This window comes from Propithecus coquereli, unplaced genomic scaffold, assembly GCF_000956105.1.
Source record: "Propithecus coquereli isolate 6110/MARCELLA unplaced genomic scaffold, Pcoq_1.0 Scaffold88, whole genome shotgun sequence".
Taxonomy (NCBI): domain Eukaryota; kingdom Metazoa; phylum Chordata; class Mammalia; order Primates; family Indriidae; genus Propithecus; species Propithecus coquereli.
The window spans coordinates 4,551,539-4,574,894 of record NW_012155062.1 but is presented as its reverse complement, the minus strand read 5'-3'; the positions used below and the strand labels follow the sequence as shown (position 1 = coordinate 4,574,894).

Genomic DNA, 23,356 nt, shown 5'->3' with positions numbered 1-23,356 from the left:
ACACACATAGGATTTTCTTCTTAAAATTGGGATCATACCATATAGTTTTGTGGCTGCCTTTTTAATAAGATTTTGATTATATTTTCTATGCCTTTCTTTGACAATACAATTCTAAATAACTACATTATTTAACTGTTCTACTATTGAATTATTTAGACTCTAATATTTTGCTTATAGAGGCTTCAAAGTATATTCTTGTATATAAAACTTTATCTCCAATTATTGCTTTAGGATAAATTCCTAGATGGCAAATTACTTAAATTTTAACTTTTTTAAGGCTCTTCATACACTTGTAAAGTTGTTCTCCAGAGGTGGCTGACCCGCTGTGGAATCTCTAATGGATTTTGAGTATAAAGCGTTGACATTGAATTTTTATAAAACAGGAATGACATAAAATTATTTTTAAAAATAATGAATATAGTACCCGTTATGAGAATATACTATTGTCTGACAGGCTATGTGCTTTAGAGATATCATCACATTTGATCCTCATAAAGATACTTTCAGCCCCTTCAAAAAAATGGGGGGAAATGGCCAAATGTCTTGCTGAAGGTCACACAACTCATAAAATGTGGACCCAGGAATCAGGCATTGGTTTTCTGATTTCAAAGTTCATTGTCTTTTCCCTCTACCATTGTAACCCAAGAATTTAAATCATTTTTGAGTTTTGAGATAAAAACTTGGGAAGAAAGAAGTATGAAGTGAGTTGGTAGTAGTAGAGAAGAGGTGGAGAAGGAGTTAAAAAGGATAGTAAGTCTTAGTTAAAAGAATTTACAAACTGGCAAGACACAATGTTAGCAGGACATTTTAACCAATGAGTATTTATTAAGAGCCAGTGGTGCGCCAGGTACAGTTGTCCAGTGGGCTAGCAAATACAAATGATGTAACCAATTCACTTATTAGCTTATCCGATTAACCAAAATACATTTCATAGAAATGATTATAAAATACACTGCAGATAGAATCTTTTATACTTACAGATCTAATGGTACCCTAAATAATTATTAATAAAAACCAGCCAACCCATATGGTAAATAAAGTTAGCAAACCACGAGTTCTTTATTTTAGTTAGCAAAGGAGAAAAACATACCACTGTCACGCTGAAATGGGTTTCAGCGTTGTTGAACGCTGAATACAGACATCCTGTTTCAAAATGGCTAACACAATCCACCTCCAGTCTTAAAAATTCAGTGTTTTTCATCCTGTATTAAATCACTATTACAAGTTTTGGCTTAAAGGTTAGTTTTGGTTTGAAAGTAAGTTCAATTTAGTACTTCAGTCTCGTGCCTCACAGATGCCTGACCTCTGCTGGGTGAAGATCACTCCAATTAACTACTAGTTACGGCAATAAAATGTAAACAGGATAGTTCCATCCACTTTGCCTGATATTCCTGCCAAAACGGAATTGAGAAATTAAGATACACAGGCAAGTTAAACCAGAACAAAACAGCAGAAGGAAAAAAAAAAGACTAACAAAATGTAGGTGTTATTAGTTTGAAGCAAGCCTGTTCATTTAGAGCCATTTATTTATTGCCTTTTGATATTCATGGCTAATTCTTTAAAGGACCACATTGAATTCGCTGGTATAGAATATAACAGATCCCTTAGTTTGAAGGTTGGTTAAGAGGGCTATCAGGGAGAAAAAAGGAAGCTGGTGAGGACTAAAAAGGCGTGGAGTGTTGCTGACACCATCACGATAATGGCCGAACCTCAACCATCCAAGAGGAGGGTCTACTGGGCCCTTCCTGAGACCTCCAGAGATGGTCTGTTTTCTTCAGGCAGCAGCAGCAAAAACTTCCTCACAGAGTCAAGGTCAACTTTTATTGCACAAGAACCAAAATGATTTCCCTTCCCCCCTTTCCTGAGCTGGAGACCTCCAAGTGCAAACACGTCTGGGTTCTCACGCGCTCGCGCCTCCGACCGGCAGGGAGCTCAAGCAGAGTGCCTGCCTCGGGGAGCACCTTCCTCCAAGGGAAACGAGAGGTGTCAGGTCGGCCCAGGCGAGCTGGTCGGTCAGTCACCATTCTCAAGCAGCTTTTGTAAGTTACTCTGTATCTTGAAAAAATAAAAGAGAAGTTCCTATTATTAAACAGAATGGAGTATATTAAGGGCGTATTTGCTATGGCCTATGTAATGCTCGAGATTAATCTATTCTACCTTGAATAAAAAACACATGGGTTAAATTTAGATGAGGCAAACAAATGCTTTTTCATGGACTAAAATTCTGTTTGTCAATCCACTTTAAAATGAAATAGAGACCAAGAGAAGTAAGATGGAAGAAAAAGAACTAGCAACACCACGTGTGAACGAAATGCATTCAGAGACAATGGGAAATTGGTCTTTATGGAACCTATTTAATGGTTTTAATAAGACAAATGCCACATAATAGTGTTTAGCGCTCCTGTAGACATTACGCGAAATTTCCGAGATTGTAGATTTCACAGTGACAGAGACCAACCACGTCATGTCAGATGTTTAAGATGACAGTCCAATGTTGGGAATTAAAAATGTTCCCAGTAAATGTCTGCTGAGTAAATGAACTTGAAAGAATCCAGAGCAAGAAATTCTCAATAACCAACACTATGATGGGAGTAGGAACCCCTCGAATCAAAAGAAAGAGAATATATTCTTCTTTTGGAGGAACAGTGTGCGGTTCCTGTGGGCATACTCAGGGCCGGTGAAGCAGAAGGGCTGTGAGATGCACGTGCTGGAAACTGCACGCGTGCTCCCCTGAGCCCCTCAGCACCACACAGGGGCAGGCTGCACACATGCAACCCGGGGCCAGCGAGGCTAAGTGACGGGACCAGTCACACAGGTGGCGAGTGAGTGGCAGAGTAGGGATAAGGCAAAGGTCTGACTCCAAAATTTATGTTCTTTCTACTATCCTGCTCCACCATCAATGCCACTTCCAGTACTAAGAAAGTAATTGTTCATTTCTTTCCCCACATTCCTGCAGCCTGTCTTCCCACCTATCTCTCAGGACCAAGGATAAATGGAAAAACAGGAATGGGGTGGTAGAAAAAGGAATGAAACCAAGGACTGACATCCCAAATCCATCCAACACACCTACAAGGACAAAAAACCCAAAAGTAAAATGAAGGAGGTAAATAGGCGATTTATAGAAGAAAACCCCAAACCCCAAAAGGCCAATAAACACACGAGATGTTCAACCTCAGCAGTGATCAGGAAAATACAAATAAAACGCAGAACGACACCCAGTTCCACATTATCCCACCCGACGTGGGAGGCCTGGACGCACTAGGGAGGAGCCAGCTCATCAGTCAGCCAGTGGCAAGTGAAAAGAGGAAGAGTTAAAAGTTATTCTTGGATTTCAAACGAGGGTGACTGAAAGGGCAGGCACGCCATAAGCAGAAGTAGGGAAGTTGTAAGCGAAGATCATGGGGCTTGGACGCGACCAGTCTCTGAGGGAGGGTAGGAAGGACGTGCCGGGATGGAGGAGGAGGGGCCGAGCTGCGATTTCGCCAGCACGCGGCGCTGGCAGGTGCTCACTGCCTCTGCGGAGGGGCCGACCCGGCGAAGGGAACACGGTGTGGCCTGGCACTTTCTCTTTTTCTCCCTCTATTGCCCAGGCTGCAGTGCAGTGGCAGCTCACTGTAACCTTGAACCCCGGCCTCCAGCAATCCTCCTGCCTCAGTCTCCTCAGTCGATGGGACGACAGGTGCGCGCCACCATGCCCGGCTAATTCCCCCCTTCCCCGCCCGCCTCCTTTTCTTATCTTTTAGAGATGGGGTCTCACTCTGTCGCCTAGGCTGGAGTTCAGTGTCGTGATCACAGTTCACTGCAGCCTCGAACTCCTGTGCTCACGTGATCCCTCTGCCTCAGCCTCCTGAGTCACTGTGATTAGAGGCGTGAGCCACCCACTCGGCTGGTACCTCTTTTCGTAATACTTACGTTCCTTCGGACAATGTGTACAACTCGTAATTTTTTAGAACGTCAACATGTACATTTTGACCCCAAGTCCACCTCTTCCTGATCCTGTTCTGGGACAGAGGTGGTCTCCATTGGTGCTCCTGTAGGCCGCCCTCAACCTCCCAGCTGGGCTCTGAAGCCCTCCCTGCAGGAGACCTGGCCAGCTCTTGGCCTGCTGTGACCAAGCCCTTCCATAATATTTTCTGTTCCCTGATCACGGAATGTGGCGCGGCAGGAAAGCGGGAAGAAATGAAAAAGAAGGCAGCAGGATTCCATGTGTTTCTGATCCAAAGAATATCATTTGTATGTCACAGTGAACAAAATTGAAAATTAATACCACCCCATTTTCTAGGTCAGCACGAAAGCCAAACATTTGTATGTATTTCATTAAAAAAAACATCATTTATCTTCAATTCTCAGAACATAATGTCTTAGAAAGAAAAAAAATTTGGTAGCTAACCCATCCATACCTTCTCTAGGTTGATTTTGGATGTAAAAGAGAAATAGTTTCCAAGTTTCCCATAGATACAATGATTCGGTATGAATTACCTGTCCTGACTTAGTGTAGAAGTTCGGAAACTCCTTTGCTCTCAATGTTTTTGTTGTTAAATGCTGGATAACTAGTGTAGGCAAACAAAGGAAATTTTACTCATTTGTATTTCGTATTTCTTCCCAAGTAAGCGTAGCTGCGCTATTATGTAAAGCCACCAAACGCTGGGCATTTGTGACAGCCATTCTAACTGAACACTTGATTCTTCATTCTAAACCTTTCCTTAAAGATTAGGGTAAAAACCAAAGTAGTTATCAAATGAGAAGGGAGAGAAATGTTGAAAGGAGAAGAAAATGAGACATGTTAATCAGGTTTAACTTCTGGGAAATTTCTGGTGCGCCTTTCTTCTCGCTCACCCTCCTGAGTTCTAAGAATGCCACAAGCTGAGGGCAGATTTGCCCTCGACTCGCCCCGTGGGAAGATACTTTCAGAGGCGAAGGTCCGTCGGTGGCCTCGTCAGCAAGGCCTACAGCTGGATTCTGAGAAGCAGTCAAGCAGAGGGCTGCTAAGCACGACTTTGCAGTCAGGCAGACCTGGTTCAGATGCCAGGTCTGTTGACTTTCTAGGAGTTGACGTCATCTTGGGCAAGCTAACTCAAAACTTTGGTTCTTCCCCTGTCAGACAGGAACAATGGCACCTATCTTCCATGGTTCTGAGGGATTGAATGCAACATTTTATGTATGGCAACAACCAGTCCGGGTGGAACAGGGGCTGTACTCTTTGGATGGGCCACTGGTCTCCAGTTCACTCCATACCGTGTCCCTTCATTGACCTCTGTGTCAGCAGTCACTTACCATCGGGCCCTATGGTACCAAGAAATACCATGTCTACCCAAGGAGGAACAACAAAAACCAGACCAACAAGACCATGCGTTCCCAGGAAAATGAGATTAAAACCTGTTTCTTTGTGGAAATAAAAAATATTCTTTCACATTTACTATGCAACCCCCCTGGCCAGGTTTGGTCATTTAGGTTGTCTGGTGCAACACTAAAGGTGTCTGAGCGTGTGAGCCTTGACCTGACCCATGGCAATCCACAGGCACTACTGTTACTGCCCCCATACACAGGACAGAAATAGATCACCTTTTCTAATCTCACTATGTTAGCTGCGAGCTCTTGGCAGAGGACTTCCGCATTTAATTGTGCTTGTGAGCCCAGGCCAGATGGTGCTGTCTGCCTGTAAGAACAAAGAGAAAAATTATTATGGGCAGGGATGGCAAAGAAAGAAGTAGGATGAACACATTTTAAATTTATTTAAGCGGAAAACTAGTTTATAATAAAAGAGAGTGAGCGTTTCACTTGCTAACATCAGAAAGGCCCTGCAGTAATCCACAACTCCAGGGTAGATGTTTAGGGAACTAATTCTTAAAAGCTCAGCTGGAAATCTCTTAAGCTATTTTTGTTTGAGTGGATGTGGTATGCTTCGGCTTCCAAGCAAAAATCAGAGAATTATTCTCAAGTACGTGGATTTTCAGAACCCTTTTATTAACCCCTGACAGCCTCACTATCCCCGCCACGGCACACATTTGTAAGAATGATTGCTCTTTCAGTCATATAGATATTATTTTTTAATGGGAGAAGGAGCCATTTATATTCGAACTTTCAAAAAGTTTAGGAAAGCTTTATCTAGTTAATAAAATTTCCATTGAAATGTGAGATTTTTGCAGTTCCTTCTGTGAGACTTGCTATACGAACATAATTGCCCTTATAGTCTAACAGATGTATTCAATATTTACCATTTGACTATTTATGGCACGGGCTCTTACTCTGGGGTCCTTTGGAGTTCCGCACCAGCTAACACTGCAGAAAATTTGGAGATGTATGTTCGTTTTCCTGGAGAGATGACCTAAAGCTGTTTATCAGATTTTCATGTTAAGATTAAGAACCATGGTCTGTCTCATCTCTATACTTCTTGGTTGTGATTTAATTTTAGCTATTAAGTTTTCGAATGGCAGTAACTGCTCCAACTTATTTTATATAGGGTCCACTTTTGAGATATAGGCACTTGGTAAATTATTGATGATTATCTAGATTTTAAGAAAGCAATCAGACATCTTTCTATTTTCTAATACTAAAACAAATAGTGTGTTCTTTATCTTTAGCTCACAGAAACGGAATCTAAATCCTTGATTTTCTAGATAAGTGACCCGAGGCCTGGAGAACTGACTTATCAACATGAGATTCTGAGCAGCAGCTATGTTCTCACCACTGGGCTAGGAATCTGGAATCTGCTTTAGTCCCATTGAGGAGTCCAGGATCTACAGGCTATTCGTGTGTTAACAAAGCTGATAATATGTATAGATTCAAAAGGATGGCTCTTTAGCAACTGAAGAATCAGATTACATGTGTGGCTTTAGCCACCTGGATGGCACAGAAGGATTACTCAGAATGAATGAAGTAAGATACGGAGGAAGCTCAGGTCCTGGAACAGTGTTTATTAACAGATGTTCCCGTTATGGTTGTTTCCGAGCTCATGTCAAATGTGATCTTTGTGGTTTTTCCTTTAAATGGTTATTTTTCAGATTGTACTTCTTCCTGGGTTGATTGTTTTAGTAATAGAATGAATATTCCTTCCAGGCCGGGCGCGGTGGCTCACGCCTGTAATCCTAGCTCTCTGGGAGGCCAAGGAGGGCGGATTGTTTGAGCTCAGGAGTTCGAAACTAGCCTGAGCAAGAGCGAGACCCCATCTCTACTAAAAATAGAAAGAAATTAATTGGACAACTAAAAATATATAGAAAAAATTAGTCGGGCATGGTGGTGCATGCCTGTAGTCCCAGCTACTTGGGAGGCTGAGGCAGTAGGATTGCTTGAGCCCAGGAGTTTGAGGTTGCTGTGAGCTAGGATGACCCCACGGCACTCTAGCCCAGGCAACACAGTGAGACTCTGTCTCAAAAAAAAAAAAGAATGAATATTCCAACTGTGTTCTGTTAGAGGAATTTTCCCCTCATTATCACCACGGTAAGTAAAAGATGAGAGACAGTAAAGGCAAGGTATGAATCTATTCCAAACCGTTTATTAGTCTTCTGTATTTTATTGGTTCGGATGTATATTTCTGGGTCAAAAATAACCGGTACGCCAGCACACATATAAGCCACAGAACAAGGATTTAGCTGATTCTTAGAGAGTGAAAAAAGGTCCCAGAATGGTACAGAACAGTAGTTCTCAGAGTATAGAACCCAGGCCAGCACCATCAGCCTCACCTGGGAACTTGCTAGAAATTGCAAATTCTCGGTCCCATCCCAGACCTACTGCATCAGAAACTCTGGGGATGGGCCCTGAAATCTGTTTTAACAAGCCCTCTAGATGATTCTGATGTACATTAAAGTTTGAGAGTCACTGCTAGACTGGGAAGCCCATGAGCTTTGTAGTTATATAGACCTGAGTCTGAATCCTGATTCTATTACAAACTGGAAGACCTTTAGCTAATTATTTCTCTGATTCTCAGTTTTCTCATCTGTAAACCGGGAACAACAGCTCTCTTATAAGGTTATGGTGAAAACATAATGAGGGAAAATTGTTTGTATTTGTATATGTACGTATCCATTCTAATAGAGGCTCTAGCACATGGTAGATAGTCTGTAAGGGAGTATCTCTCTACTTTTAAAACTTGGGCTAAACATACACTTACTAACATGGAATAATTTATTTCACTTTTTAGGCAATGTGTCAAAATCTTCATGTAAATGAGTTTAAAGAAAAGAACTCTATGTCTGAAAAGATTTAATTAGGTCGAGCATGTTAAAAATGATCCCTGAAAAAATCTTCACAGACATATTCAACTAATTACTACTCACATGGATCTGTATAGTGGTCAAGAGTTTGGTAAATAACTGAGTTAAATATAAAGACTTATACATGATGAAAGGTGCTGAGTTACTTGAATTGCTTCTTTTGTATGAATGTCTTGACTCACTGCCATTTAACTAAGATAAACTTGTATAGTTTAATAAATGGGGAAAGGTCGCAACCACATCTTAGAATAACAGCAAGATAATGTAAAATTAGGCTTGTTTCTTGCTGTTTACTGGTGATACTACAGCAACTCAAATAGTGCAGAGTTAGGTCATTCATTTCTAGGACCTTCTTCTTTTCTTTCCACATACATACTTAACGAAATGTCTCATACACAATGTATCTCCAATTAATGTTTGCTAAGAAGCATGTTAAGCTCAGTCAATTATTCCACTAATCTGAATAGCAAGCAGGTGACAGCACTGGAGGGAACTGTCTTACTCAGTATTATGGGTGTCCACGGTGGAGGTTAGTGACCCCAGCCGCTCCTCCAGAGTATTAATTCTATATCTCATGTAGAAGGTTGAGATGATTAGTGCACAGACACTGGAAAGAGATAAGAGAAGTTTTCAGTAGGATAAAGGCCAGGACCTGATGTTCATAAAACAATGAACTCAGAGCCGACCTGGCACACTCAAGGCAAGGCATTTTCCAAAATAACTTGGCTAAAAAGACTCTAAAAATGTCCTTTTTAATCAGGCTGATGCTTGTCATAAAACCTCACAGCTAGAAGGAGACTTAAAACCTTCTACCCCAAGTCTCTCAATTTGCAAATAATGGTCATTCTATAGGACTGGTCAAGGCTAGGCCCAAGTTGGAGTACTAGCCAGAGCGGCTCCTTCCTCGAGATACTGTCACCCTCTGCTAGGAGAGCCTGGGCTGGGAGTGCCCAGCCTCATTCTCTGGTGACTCAAAAATTCCCTGCTTTATCTGGAAACCAGACTGGGCATATCCTACTTGGTTGTGAGAAACAGCCTAGAACTGGGTCAGGCTATTTTCAGATGAACAACTGGCTCCCGACTAGAAGAAGATGGGGAAGCTAAAAAAGTCAATGCCATGTTTTCAGTAAAGGGGATGAGGATGACATTTTAAAGTTGTTTTGGCCTCTGTCCGGAGGACACGGGACAGACGGAAAAACAAAATTACAGCTAGATAGGAGAAATAAGTTCTAGAGTTCTCCACCACTGTAGAATGACTGTAGTTAACAGAGAAATGATAAAGGCGATGGATATGCTAATTACCCTGATCTGATCACTATACATTATATGTATCAAAATATCACTATGTACCTCATAAATATGTCTAATACGATTATGTCAATTAAAAAAATAAAAAGGCAAATAAATGACAAGGTTAATGACGCTTCATAATTCACAGAACAATTTCCCAATAGTCTCCACTCAGAACTTAGTCCTCTGCTGGATTTGGTACAATCATTATGAAAATACGACCTAAGCCTAAGAAAAAAAGTATTGAAATAGGAGACAGAAATTGTCAAAAGATTTGGGTCACATTACAGAAAAATGAGATTTACAATGGCTCTTGGCAATGTGAAGTGATTATTCCTCTAGAAAATTGAATCATTTTCTGAAGTCACTCCTAATAAATTCATTTACTTACACAACTGCATAGAATATAAGAATGTGGTGGAGAGTTGGCCATTTCTGAGGCCTGACTTTATGTAAGAGTCCGATGGTTTCTGACTGACCTGGTGGGTGGGAAACAAAAAGCAAGTGTTTAAAACCATAACACACTTCCTTCATCCAGCAACAGCCCTATGAGGGAAGAGGCACTGGAGAGAGGTAACTATTCCCAGGTAAAAGAAACCAGAGAAAATATTAACTGAAGCCTTCTACTTGTCATTTTAACCAATAGTTACAATTCCCTCCAACAGGTTTCGTTTAACACATATTTATTGAGAGCCTTCCGGTGTCAAGCATTGTGTTGGAGTCGATGGTGAACAAGGTAACACTATCCTTGCTCTCTTACCAGCATAACTGGTAACTAGTTATTAGAATAACTAGTAAATAAGAAATCGAGAATTTAAGTTTTACTAGCAATTTTTGAACCCTAATCCCACATATTCAGAATAATGAAGTGGCCTTCACGAAGGCCATTCACCTTGGTATCCCCCACAGGAAAGCGCAGAACTGGGTACTGTCTGTTGAATGAATAAGTTAGTTAATATGCAAAGGCCTATAACAGGAAGGGAGGGAAGGGAATATGAAAGGCAGTTATAAAGTGAAACACGGGGACCCTTTAAAAGTTGCAAACAGAAATCTCTAACGCCCTCTCAAAAAAGTCCCTTCCTTACCATGTGCAGGCTGACTCTTGGCTTTTCCTTCAGGCACTCTGTTCACATGGCCATCTGCCCGACTTGGTTTCGCTTCTCCCTTGGAGACGTTCAGAACTGTCTGGGATTCTGTCACATGGAAATCTACCAAGCCAAAACCGAGCTGGGTGAGTTTTCTCTCCAATGTATTTAAAAGCATAGGACCAACCACAAAGCAAATCAATCTCTTAATATGTATAATGGGCAAGAATACAAACGGGCCTTCTCACAAGTTGGTTGCGGTGGTTGGGGATTGAAACTGAATGCTTAAGTAAATAAGTAGTAAAACGATGTAAGGACAGTCTTTAATCTCCTAACCGACTCGCAAGGACGATTCGGCTGTAACAGTTAAATAACATTCCTGAAATAAGAGGCAAGAAAATATTATATGTTTATCTCTCTCAACCGCCCAACAGTATGTCCATTTAAGAGACCTCTGTTAAATGTGTATACAGGGACATGAGTTTTTACCACACAGGCAATTCCTTGCCCTGTAACTTCCAAGCTGCCCTTTCTCCAGACTCCCTTCCCAACTATCAACTAGGAAGACCAGATTGAGTTTCGTTTGTTTGTTTTTGTTTTTAAGGAAATAAGGTGAGGATGTTTTGTGGAGAATTAAATTTTATTCAAAATACAACAATTCCCATATTGTCTAGCAGTGAGAAACAAATAAAAGTTTAATAATTAAAAAAAAAAAACCCGCCCCCTCAACCCCAAAATACAACAATTTCCCAACCTCGAGAGTTCTCGGATTCGGGGGTTTGAGAACCCGAACTGCTGTATCCTTCCATGTCTTGCCTCCCTTGTTGAACCACTCCATCCAGATCCGAGAATTCATCATTGAAATCCTGAAGGGAAATAACGAAATAAGGAGAGGCCGATTTTCCCTTATTAAAAACAGGCAGGACTCTGCACCCCCAGCCCTGTAACCTAGGCCTGACCTATGAAACACAGAGGAGAAGGAAGGATTAACCCATACTACCGGGATGTTCCCAACAGATCACCCACTATCTGGTTACTGTAACTGAGACTTTTCTAGGTAGTTAGAATTCTGTCAACAAACAGTGGCCAACTTGCATGACACATGAATGTCTAGAAAAAACCCCAGAATGCTGATGATTGACAAACTTCCAGTGTGAAGCTGCAGAGGCCTCATTAGCACTCTGTAATGAGAAAAAACTGCTAGAGACGCACACAGGAGAAAAAGTGGGTAGAAAGCTCCAAATCCAATTTAAATATGTATACGGAGACATAGATATTATTAAATTATAGTTTTTGTTTTTTTTTTAAAGTATTGGAAACAGAAAAGAGAAAACAGCTTTAGCAAATTGGACCATGGAAAGAAAGTTTGTTTTTTTCCCTCCCTCAACTAAATCAGAATAGGGTCAGGGATGCTACATTTAAAAGGGAAAATGCAGAGATGTTTTACTTTGCATTCCAATGGCTCCCCCAAAGTGCTTAAGAACGGAAGGGACAAGTGGTGTCATTAAAATGTCCTGGTGAAGGTACAGCTGGCCAAAGCTTTTAATAATTTTGTTAGCTTCCAAATGAAGAAGAGACTCACCCCGTAAGCAACGTACCAACCTTTCACCTTGAACTAGCTGTCTTTAGTTCATCTCAACACTCATTTTAATTTCATGCAAGAATTTATAAGGGAAGGAAAATTGAAAAATTTAAATCTCTCAATTTAATAATGTATTGAATGCCTATTATGTTCCAGGCAGTAGGCAAAGCTCCTTATATATATGATTGCGTTTAATCTTCATAGGCTCATCGCGAGGTTGGCATATTAACGGATGAAGAAACTGAGTCAGGGCAGGTAAAGAGCTTGCCTGATGACACACAGCTGGGTGGAGCCCAGATTTGAACAGGTTTGTTGGATTCCAAATTATACATGTTTAATTGTATTTCGTACTGCTTCCCACTCCTTTTTTTAAGGTAGATTTTTTTAAAAAATTGAGATAAAATTCATATAACATAAAATTTACCATTTTAAAGTGTATAATTCAGTGGTTTTAGAATAGTCACATATGTAAGCAGCACTATCTCATTCCAGAACATTTCAAAAAGAAACCCTGTGCCCATTAGCAGTCACTCCCAGTTTCTCCCACACTCCATTCCCTGGCAGTTGCTGATTTACTTTCTATCCCTGAAGCTTTGCCTGTTCAGGACATTTCATATAAAGGGAATCATGTAACAGGTGGCTTTGTGACTGTGGCTTCTTGTACTTAGCATAATGTTTTCAAGGTCCATCTATGTTGTAGCGTTTTTTGCTACTTCATTTTCTTTTTATGGCCAAATATAATATTTTATTATGTGGGTATACCACATTTTGAAATCCATTTATGAGTCAGTTGATGGACATGGGTTTTTCCCACTTTTTGGCTATTATGAGTAATGCTGCTATGAACATTCTTGTACAAAAGTGTTTGTGAACATGTTTTAAATCCCACTACATTTTTTTTTTTTTTTTGAGACAGAGTCTCACTCTTTTGCCCGGGCTAGAGTGAGTGCTGTGGCGTCAGCCTAGCTCACAGCAACCTCAACCTCCTGGGCTCAAGCGATCCTCCTGCCTCAGCCTCCCGAGTAGCTGGGATTACAGGAATGAGCCACCATGCCTGGCTAATTTTTTCTATATATTTTTAGTTGGCCGATTAATTTCTTTCTAATTTTTTAGTAGAGGCGGGGTCTCGCTCTTGCTCAGGCTGGTTTTGAACTCCTGAGCTCAAACAATCTGCCCGCCTCGGCCTCCCAGAGTGCTAGGATTACAGGTGTCAGCCACCGCGCCTGGCCCCCACTACATTTTAATAGCTTAAAAAATAAGATTTGTACATGTTGAAACTATGGGCTCACACTGCTTCACTAAAGGTGAATATTTAACAATAACCAATTTGGGAATGATCATTTGAATGATATAATTAGAACTCTTCGGAAAACATTATACCATTATAGGTGCAAATTTTGTACAAACAGGAGATTTACTACTTCCCACTGGAGATTTACTCTATGGTCAACAAAAATCTAAGGGAATCAAACAATTTCTACCTGTCACTTGGGTGTTATATAATAGCTTTTTTTTTTTTTAATGGTTATTTCTGAGTATGCCTCATCTTCTGTTCTCAGTTCTAACGTCTCTGAAGGCAAGAATTAGTTTTGTTTTTTCCTGGTATACTACAGTATACACTAGCACGGTGTCCTGAACATAAAAGACATTTGTCAATTTGTAGGATTACTCAGCTCTACCTCAAATAGATTTGTGAATCCCTCTAAAACAATATTGACCATCAAACAGAGCAAGACATGATAAATGTCTTCAGTGACCAGTAACTCACCAAGACAGCCTACTATTACGCTGCTTTTCTTTTGCAGGACAACTCTTCAATTATTTGACAAAAGTTTATGGCCTCTTACGGTTCCCTCCTCTTCAGGACAGATACGCCCTCTTTCTTCACCTGTGCCTCAAACACCCTGGTCCTAAGTTCTTCCCAACCCTGGTCACGGTATAAGCACAAGTGTAACTGATGGACTTACTCCCTTTCTTTTGCATTTAGACAGTTACGTAGGCAACTTACCAGAGGCAAAGATGAAGGGCGGTCTGCCCGGAAACTATTTTCAGCCGACGATGGATTGGGGCTGTTACCAACACTGGCGCTCTGAAATTATTGGAACGAAATGAAAAACCAGATGAACTAAGAAACCACGAGAAATACAGAAGGGAGACAGTGACTGAGGCGCAGGGATGTCACACTCACCTCCAAGTGTCCACACACAGATCTGAGTAGTTTGTAAGTCGAATCTCTGGAGAGTAAGGAGACAAATATGTACTGAAAAACAAAACGGAATAATTATTAACAGATACTGCCTGACAGGAGGCAAGAGTTCGGAATTTAAAAAGATATCTGTATAGAGTTTTTTATTTTCAAATGATGCAGACCATTTCCTGGCCTATATTCTCATTCCTCTCATCCAAACATTCAATTTCTTTTCTTTTTTTTTTTTTTGAGATAGGGTCTTGCTCTTTTGCTGGGGGCTGGAGTGCAGTGGCATTATCATAGCTCATTGCAACCTCCTGGCCTCAAGTGATCCTCCTGTCTCAGCCTCCTGAGCCTCCTGCGTAGCCAGGACTACAGGTGCATCAACACATCCGACTAATTTTTATTTTTTTTTGTAGACACAGGGTCCCACCCAGGCTGGTCTTGAACTCTTGGCCTCAAGTGATCCTCCCACCTCGGCCTCCCAAAGTGCTAGGATTATAAGCATGAGCCACTGTGCCCGGCGTAAACATTCAATTTCTATTCCATTTCTGGAATAAAGCAAATATATTCCCCCCAAATAGCAGTAAAATCCCCACACCCAATTTCAGAGTAATAAAGGGACGTAAGGCAAAAATGAAGCCTCCGAAACCCTGACATTGGTGCTCCAAACAAGCACAGAGAGGGAAAGGCCTGGACTTTAACAAAAGGCTAGTGACATTTGCTGGATCCTCTTTAAAGTCTCTTCCCCTCTGTTTTTGTTTTTGTTTTAAAGGTATTTAACAATTCCCAAGGGTCTGCTTTCTCTGCTCTGACCTAGATTTCCACTGAGAGTTTCCCAGCGGCTCTAATAGGCTAGTTCTTTTTCATGCCATTTCCAGTTTCTTCCTGGTCCAAATACGGAGATTTTCTAGTGGATGCATGCAAGTGAGCTATGGGAAAGGAGTAAAATCAGAGCTAGACACATAATTGGGAGACAAAAAGACATAAGGAAAAACCTACTCTTTCTCCATCTATTTAAGCCAGAGAATCTTTTCAGACCTCCTCGCCATGAGTTTGCGATTATGAGAGAACTTGAATAATTTCCAAGCAAGTACTACATTCCAAAGTAATTGACGTGTGGGCTCTGGCATCACGTGGGTGACATGGGAAAACTGTGGAACCCCTCTTACCCTTAGTTTCCTTAACAATCCTCATCCCTTCCAGGGCGGTGGCGCAGAGTAAATGAGAACATGCAGGAAAAGCACTTAGCGCATACCTGGCAAGGGGTAAGCACTTGATGCCTGCTGGCTATTAGTACTAAAAAAAATCCCCAAATAGATATTAACCTATTTTCTAACTTATCAGAATAGCTTCTTTTATCTTTTCTTCTTTCTTCAGGGTTTCTAGTATGGTTAGAATAGAATATAGTGTTTATGCTTTTATAGAAATAATAGGTTAAAGATTAAAAAATAATTTCAAGTGAAAAATGAGTAGCCAAATGACTCCACTTCCTGTCTTGCTAAGCTGAAATAAATACCACTCGTAATGCAAATATTTCTGGTAGCACGTGTCTGGGGTAGCCCAGTAGTCAGTGACAGCTCCAGAATTTCTGTATAGAAGAAAGGTAGTTAGGCAATCTGGTAGCAAAGGGGTGGAGGAAATGATCCTACTGCTGCCACCGCAGAGCAGGCGCATGTCTAACGTAGCTGAAGTGGATCTGGGCAGGTCCTGACTGAGGTTATGGGGAGGCTGGCCACCCACCCCAGGGACTCCTGTCTCCCTGCCAGCAATGTTATGTTGGTTTTTTTTTTTTTATGAGACAGGGTCTCACTCTGTGGGTGGGCTAGAGTGCAGTGGCATCACCATAGCTCACTGCAGCCTCCAACTCCTGGGCTCAAGTGATCCTCCTGCCTCAGCCTCCCTAGTAGCTGGGACTACAGGCCGCACACCACCACGCCTGGCTAGTTTTTCTAGTTTTTGTAGAGATGGGGTCTCGCTATGTTGCTCGGGCTGGTCTCAAACTCCTGGCCTCAAATCATCCTCTCGCCTTGGCCTCCAAAATGCTAGGATTATAGGTGTGAGCCACTGTATCCAGCCTTTATTTTTTAAAATAGTATTTAAAAAATAATATTTAAAAAACTGAATATACCGTTTAGCCTGACTTGACAGATATTAGGGAAAAGGAAGTTGGGAAAGAATTTTATTTTTTTGACCTCGGTCAAGTAAGTATCATAAGGGAAACAATGGTACACAAACGTCTGTAGGCTACGATTTCTAACATTAGTCTGATAGAATGTCTCCTGATTTATGAGGAGATAATGATGTTTATAGTTCAGGGCAAGAGGTCCTTGGCAAGAGGACCCTGAGGGAACAGAGTCCAGAGCAGGAGGACAGAGCAAAGGGCTCTCACTCTACTGCACACTCACCCTGTCTGTGACCGTCGCTATAATCAGGGCATTTGGCACCAGAAGAGCAGTTTTGGTTTTCTTTATTAGGGTTACCGAGAAAACGGGAATGGAGATCTGAAACAGAAGCACCAAGTTAACGCTGGTTCACGCTTCAAAGAACAACACTTCACATCTTCACGTTAAAGAAAAAAAAAAAAGATAAATAGAAATCAAAACCAGCAGCTTTCCAACCTCCCTGAAAATAAAGGAATGTGGAATCTTAGAGAGTGACAGAGGTGTGTCCCGGAGCTCCTCAAACCGGTCTTTGCAAAGCCAGAGGATAAATCTGGATCATCAATTCTACCGAAGGTCTCGGTGGGAACAGAACGCAAAGTTTACGTTCATTTTAAAGAGAAGCACGAGGCTTTAAAGGAGTGTTGAGCCTGTGGCCACCCGCCTTGGCTCACCTCCACGCGCCCCACTCGCTCTGTATTCAGGCGCACGTGGGTGGGGAAGTCGTTAAAAAGCACTGCTGTATTGGAACCATCAACGGACAGGAAGTCTGGGACCTGAATTCTCAGCTCAATTCTGTGACTACAGGCTGAGTATCCTTAATTTGAAAATCCAAAATCCAAAAAAACTCCAAAATCCAAAACTTTTTGCGTGCCGACATGACGCTCAAAGGAAATGTTCATTGGAGCATTTAGGATTTTGGATTTTTAGATTAGGATGCTCAGCTGGTTATGTAATATTTTGAAAATATTCCAAAATCAGAAACACTTCTGGTCCCAAGCATTTCAGATAAGGGATGTTCTACCTGTATCTACACGACCTACTCAACCTTTAAACTACTCTAGCTTCAGTTTCCTGATTTATAAATTGGAGACAGTCTTGTCTACTTCTAAGGATCTTCTGTCAATTAAAAGAGATAATACATGGAAAATGCCCAGTGCTGAATAAAAATTTCATTCATTTTCTCACTTGTCTCATGAAATCAGGATGAGTGAAATAAAAGAACTCTAAGTTCTCTACTGGTTCAATAAAGAACAGCAACAATGATAATGACAGTATAGAAGTTACCATTATTAATACCTACTTATCAGATGAGAATATAATTTAATTATGATGATCCTATGAAGTTGATATTATAAGAAATAAGGAAATTTGTTTAGAGAGGTACATAACTTGCTTAAAGTCATACATATAAGACGCTACAAAGATGGAATTTGAACCAATCTGATCCAAACATGGGTGCTTTTCAATACAATTTGCTATAAGAAGGTATCAGATGGCACAAACAATAGAAGTTCCTGATACTTCTATATTATATCCCTCTAATCAGGTTTGGTCTCAAAGGAAAACAGATCACATCTCTTTGATCTCTGAAAATAGAGTCACACACTGCCATGGTAAAAAGAAAATGAGCTGATTCCCTCTGTAGGTACACACATTCATTTGAACATCTGCTTTTGTAAAAATGCTTCACATCTTCGGAAAGATCCCAATAAGGTAAGTGAGGAGGAGGAGGGTCTTGTGTAAGCACTGTCAGCTTGAAGGAAGAAGAATGAGCTTTTCATTTTCAATATTTACATTCACATCTCGGTTTATGAGATGGTGTTATTTACTGCCCTGCCACGTTCCAAACAGGAAGACTATGGAAGAACTAGGGGCTAACAGAGACATTTTCTAAAAACCAATATTTTGCCAGAGAACTCTATTCACTAAAAATTTTAAGAATGGGAGGTAATTCAGAAGTTATAAGTTGGGATAATTTTGGAAAAAAAGAATTTAAGATCTACTTAGATGTGATATCAAAATGAGTCTAATTTTGTTTTTGAGCAGCAACACAAACACAGAGTGACAGGGCTATAAATTTAGATTTTACATAATGTAAGGCAAGGAACACCCTTAAGAAGGAGTTTTCAGTCAATTGCTTCATGAGTATAAAATTATAATGAGGCAACATTTGTGAAATAAAGCCTAAATCACTTTTCATTTTGAGCCCAGATGGAACCAATACATACATGTTAATTTTACTAACATCTGAAAATACCAACAGCAGCTGACTAGATGGCCCTGATTAAATTAAGGCTATACTTTATTAATATTTTTCCTGGGTAGGATGCTTAGAAGGTTTCCCTTCTTAGAGAAAATTGTTTGAGTGCCTTCGGTATATTGGATCATGTCAGGCGAAGATCTGCTGGCAGTGAGGAAATTCTGCAGCCTCTCTCAAGCCCAAATCTCCTCTGACAATCATTCTTAGAAGGGAAGACACATACAAGTTACTGTCATGGTTCTTATTTCCCACCCTTGCTAACTTCCAATCTCCTGCCTCCGTAGGTTAGACACAGCCCATGCCAAAGCAATTTCGGCGTGTTCTTGTCTTTAGAAAACCCGGGTCACTCCTTTCTAGCTTCTTTTTGTCAGTTCTCGCTACAATCATATTAGCTTGAAACTGTACTTACTGCCTTTGTGAATTTCCCCATCTCTTAACAAAGACTAATTCTCCGTTTGCTAAAATCTCTAACTCCTGCTGCTTTGCTCAGAGATGTTGGTTCTCTCTGAATTCCTGAGAATGATCTTTATCACACTGGTCAGTACCACTCACCCCCTTTCCCACTCCATGAACAAGTCCTTATGATCCAGAAATCTAGAAGTACGGCGGAACACTGCTTACCATCGCTTACATTATACTGATTCAGATAATACTGCCAATGAAATATGTTTATCTAAACATAACTCTACATAATAAAGAAACAACATAAAAATAACAAGTTTTACCTGAAGAATAGTATGCTAGTCCGTAGACTCAACACCAACGAAATAAAGAATTTCCATTATATTTGTTAAGTGGTCACTATGTGACTGCCAGTGGCTTTGGAGAGAATATTTAAATAAAGCCTACATCTACTGCTCAAAACAAAAAGAGATTTTAATGGGCTACTTCATGAGTATAGAAACTGCTTCTTCATAATCATGAATCAGAATGACCGAAAACTCACTGAGGTCACACAAACCCAAGGTGTTTCTCTGACTCCTCATTCTGGAGGCTGGAATGAACTGTGATGGGACCTCGAGAGCTCAAAGGTAGAAAATGTGAGTGGGTGGGATGGAATGATCTTTCCCTTCTATGCCACAGCCCCAAGGTCCTTGGGCAAACTGCCAGTTCCTTCAGGCTATTCCTCATGGCTCAGGGCGTGAGGCGCCTCTGCTCCCCCAAACCTGTGTCTAACGAGAATGAAAAGATGTAGTATCAGGGTACACTTGGGATTGTGGGTATCTGACTCCCCGAGACTAGGCCTCAACTGCTCCAATTCCTGCTCATTTTGTGCTGCTGAGGGCAGAGTGAGCTCTAATAAGGAGCTTTTTTTATAGGCTTGTTGTCCTAGATGTCTCTGACGGTAGCTGGTATAAATGTGGTACAAAAATTGATGTTTCTTAAAAAAAAATTGCTTTGGTTTCAATGAACGTCTTTGAGACAAACGATGGCACACCCTCTGCGTAAACAGCTTTGTTCTCTGGTGACGTGTGGGTGAAAGCATTCAGGGTATGGCTGCGGGAGAGGCGCGCATGCGCGTACGGCAGGGAGTGAGGGGGGCGGCGCTCAGAGCGCGGGCCAGCGGCTGCCGTGGCGAGGCTCGCAGAGCCTGCAGTGTCTGGACTGCAGCGAAGGGCGCTTTGGTATGAAGGCACAACCGTGACTCGAATATTTATAAATACAGCTAAATCTCAACCCGTTAATATTCACAACATATAATAAAGTACAGGGTTAGCTTTCTTTTTAAAAAGTTATACCAACCTTTGTGTCTTTTCCGAAGACCTTGGAATGAAAACAAATCCAGTTTTCTGATACAAAGAGCTTTCCTTGGTATAGGATTTCTTTCTGTAGAGCACAGGTGAAGCCTGGGAGAATATGTACAGGTGTAGTATCATATAGAATTTTCCATTTAAAACACAAATCATGTCTATATTTTGGTGACTCAGGATGGGCAGAGATAATATACTCGAAAGATCTATCACATCTTTTTTTAGTCAGTTTTACGGGAAGAAGGCTGTGGAGACTAATTTGTTTGTTAATGCAAAGTGTTAAAACTTTAGTATAAATCAAAATGGAAAGGCAAATCTACCGCTGGACACGAGAGACCAAGAATGGTGTTTCAAAAGTCTCCTCCGTTTGGGTTGGTGTGTCATCCGCGGGCTAGTATCAGCACACCTGTCCCTCTCTTTTTGGGAATTCTCACTAATGACTCCTTTTGAAATGGATGGTCTTGTTGGGGGAGAGCACGGCAGAAATCCAGCATCCTGCCTTAACACTTGTACACCGAGAGGCTAGAATGGAACTTTGGGCCCTTTGAACCACTGCAGAGCAGAGTAGGTGCTTATTTTTTTTCTTTGTTCTTTCTTTCCTCTCTTTCTCTTTCTTTCTCTCTTTTCTTTTTTTTTTTTTAACAATGTCTTGCTCTGTTGCCCAGGCTGGAGCACACTGGCATGATCATATCTCGCTGTAGCCTCCAACTCCTGGGCTCAAGTGATCCTCCTGCCTCAGCCTCCTGTGGAGCTGGGACTGCAGTTGTGCACCACCACACTGGCTAATTTTTTTTTGTAGGGACGGAGTCTTGCTATGTTGCCCAGGCCCAGAGTAGGTACTTAACCAGCATCCTGGGCAAGATATTTAGGTGTGATCCTCACACCCTTCAGAGTGGCATGAGCAGGTATCTGTCCATGTCTAAGGACTTGAGTTTCCTTTTCGCTGCCTTCTAGTGGCCTCTCTTGTCCCAGGCTCGTTATCCTAAATCTCGAAATAATCCAATCACATGCATTTCAGCAATAGATAAAGCAGGCAAGGATATCCTCATTCTGGAATCATCTCGGGTGACTCCCTATCATGTGGAGAGATTCTGTTTCTCATTTTGTTCTCTTATCTTTCACGGTGCTTGGTGAAAGCTGACTGAAGCTGGAGTTACTGTTATGTCATGACTCGCAGAAGTGAATGACTCTGGACTTGCCTTCTTTCTCCCTCAAAACTAACTATCAACTTGTCAAGTATGTAGCTGAAAACATTAAACAGGCAAGAACTTACTTTGCCTCAGCGGTTCCTCAGTTGGGACATCAAGAAACAACTTGTGAAAGTGCATATTTGCTTTGTACTGCAATGAGAGCAAAATACAGGCGTTACTGCATTCACTTTCTCAGGAAACATCACAAATTTTAACGTCAATTTAAATTAAATAAGAAGTTTTCCTTTCCTTATTGGTATCTTTCTTTTTTTTGAGACAGGGTCTTGCTCTATCGCCTGGGCTAGAGTATAGCAGCATCACCCTAGCTCACAGCAACCTCAAACTCCTGGGCTCAAGGGATCCTCTTGCCTCAGCCTCCTGAGTAGCCAGGACTACAGGCATGCGCCACCACGCCCGGCTAATTTTTTCTATATATTTTTAGTTGTCCAGCTAATGCTTTCTATTTTTAGTAGAGATGGGGGTCTCTCTCTTGCTCAGGCTGGTCTCAAACTCCTGGCCTCAAGCAATCCTCCTGTCTCTGCCTCCCAGACTGCTAGGGTTATAGGCGTGAGCCACCACACCTGGACCCTTAATATTAATTATTTAAATTTAATTAATTTAAATTTTTTAAAAATTAAAACATTACCTGCTTCAAAGGGATGCCATAGGCTTAAATGGGACACTGCATCTGAAGGACCTGCCGCCTAGGGCACCATATGGTCACCAACCCTACCGTGGTGTGAAGCCATTTCCTTAGTGACAGGCTTTCACACAAAGACTTCACTCTCCAGGGCAGGAGAAGGCCCAGGACTCTGAAACACTGCAGATCACTTCATTTTCAAGGCATTTATTTCACAACTATGGTGTCAACAATGTATAGCCTGCAGTTCATAGTTTGTAAACTGCTTTCACAAACATCCCCCTCACAATAACCCTGGGAACCTGGCGTCCCCACTCCCTGGGCTGGGACACTGTGTCTCAGGGGTACTGAGTGACGTCAGTCACACCACACAGCCATTAAGAGCGTAAGGTAAGCTGGGTCTTCCCTCCACAGGATCGCTCTGTCCCGTAGGGTGCTGCTGAACACAAAGTCTTATGAGGAGAACAGAGAGAGAAGCACGAGTAGGACCCAGATGGTTTTGATCCAAGTCAGGAGTGGCCTCAATGGTAAAACTGGCCCTGTCATTGCTGTACAGAAGAGCTGCAGACCAGGTCATCGAGAACATCGATGGTCCCTGCAAGGCAGCTATTTTCGAGACAAACACTTATATGAAGTAAATCATCTCTTGCTGCTTTCCAGGAGGACGTTTTCCATCCAAAAAGACTCCTTGATTAAAGGTAGGTATTCTACGGGGGCTCCACGGAGATTTTGTTTTTGATGGCTACAAAAAGCATTGGTTGTAAACTTGATTTAAAATGTCCTAGGCCACAAACTCTTCAAAAATGTCAATGTGAGAAAAGGCAAACAAAGGTGGTGGGACCGAGTGATCTAAATTAAAAGCAACATAGCGAATAAATGCAGTATGTGACTCTTGATTGGATCCTGGAGAGGAAAAAAAACATCTTTATAAAGGACATCATTACTGGGGCAACGGTGGAAATACAAAAGAGATTTTATAGTAATATTTTTGTATA

The 23,356-nt window shown here is 41.4% G+C and overlaps 1 protein-coding gene across 7 annotated transcripts in view; it reads right to left on the bottom strand.

Moving 5' to 3' along the window:
• Positions 1–600: 600 nt before the first annotated feature.
• GRAMD3 (GRAM domain containing 3) overlaps positions 601–23,356 on the bottom strand; it is a 102,436-nt gene continuing 79,680 nt past the window's right edge. For 2 of the 7 annotated variants that reach the window (XM_012664313.1, XM_012664316.1), the window contains exons 4-15: positions 21,805–21,871; positions 20,524–20,627; positions 16,764–16,859; positions 14,356–14,427; positions 14,176–14,256; positions 11,340–11,451; positions 10,586–10,708; positions 9,892–9,979; positions 8,713–8,817; positions 6,216–6,312; positions 5,563–5,656; positions 795–2,055 (exon numbers count right to left, since the gene is read on the bottom strand). In XM_012664313.1, the coding sequence (XP_012519767.1) occupies positions 5,582–5,656; positions 6,216–6,312; positions 8,713–8,817; positions 9,892–9,979; positions 10,586–10,708; positions 11,340–11,451; positions 14,176–14,256; positions 14,356–14,427; positions 16,764–16,859; positions 20,524–20,627; positions 21,805–21,871 (1,020 nt within the window). In that variant the 3' untranslated portion in view covers positions 795–2,055; positions 5,563–5,581. Of the gene's footprint in view, positions 2,056–5,562; positions 5,657–6,215; positions 6,313–8,712; positions 8,818–9,891; positions 9,980–10,585; positions 10,709–11,339; positions 11,452–14,175; positions 14,257–14,355; positions 14,428–16,763; positions 16,860–20,523; positions 20,628–21,804; positions 21,872–23,356 lie in introns of all 7 variants that reach the window. The other 5 variants (XM_012664315.1, XM_012664318.1, XM_012664314.1 and 2 more) reach the window with 4 other exon arrangements.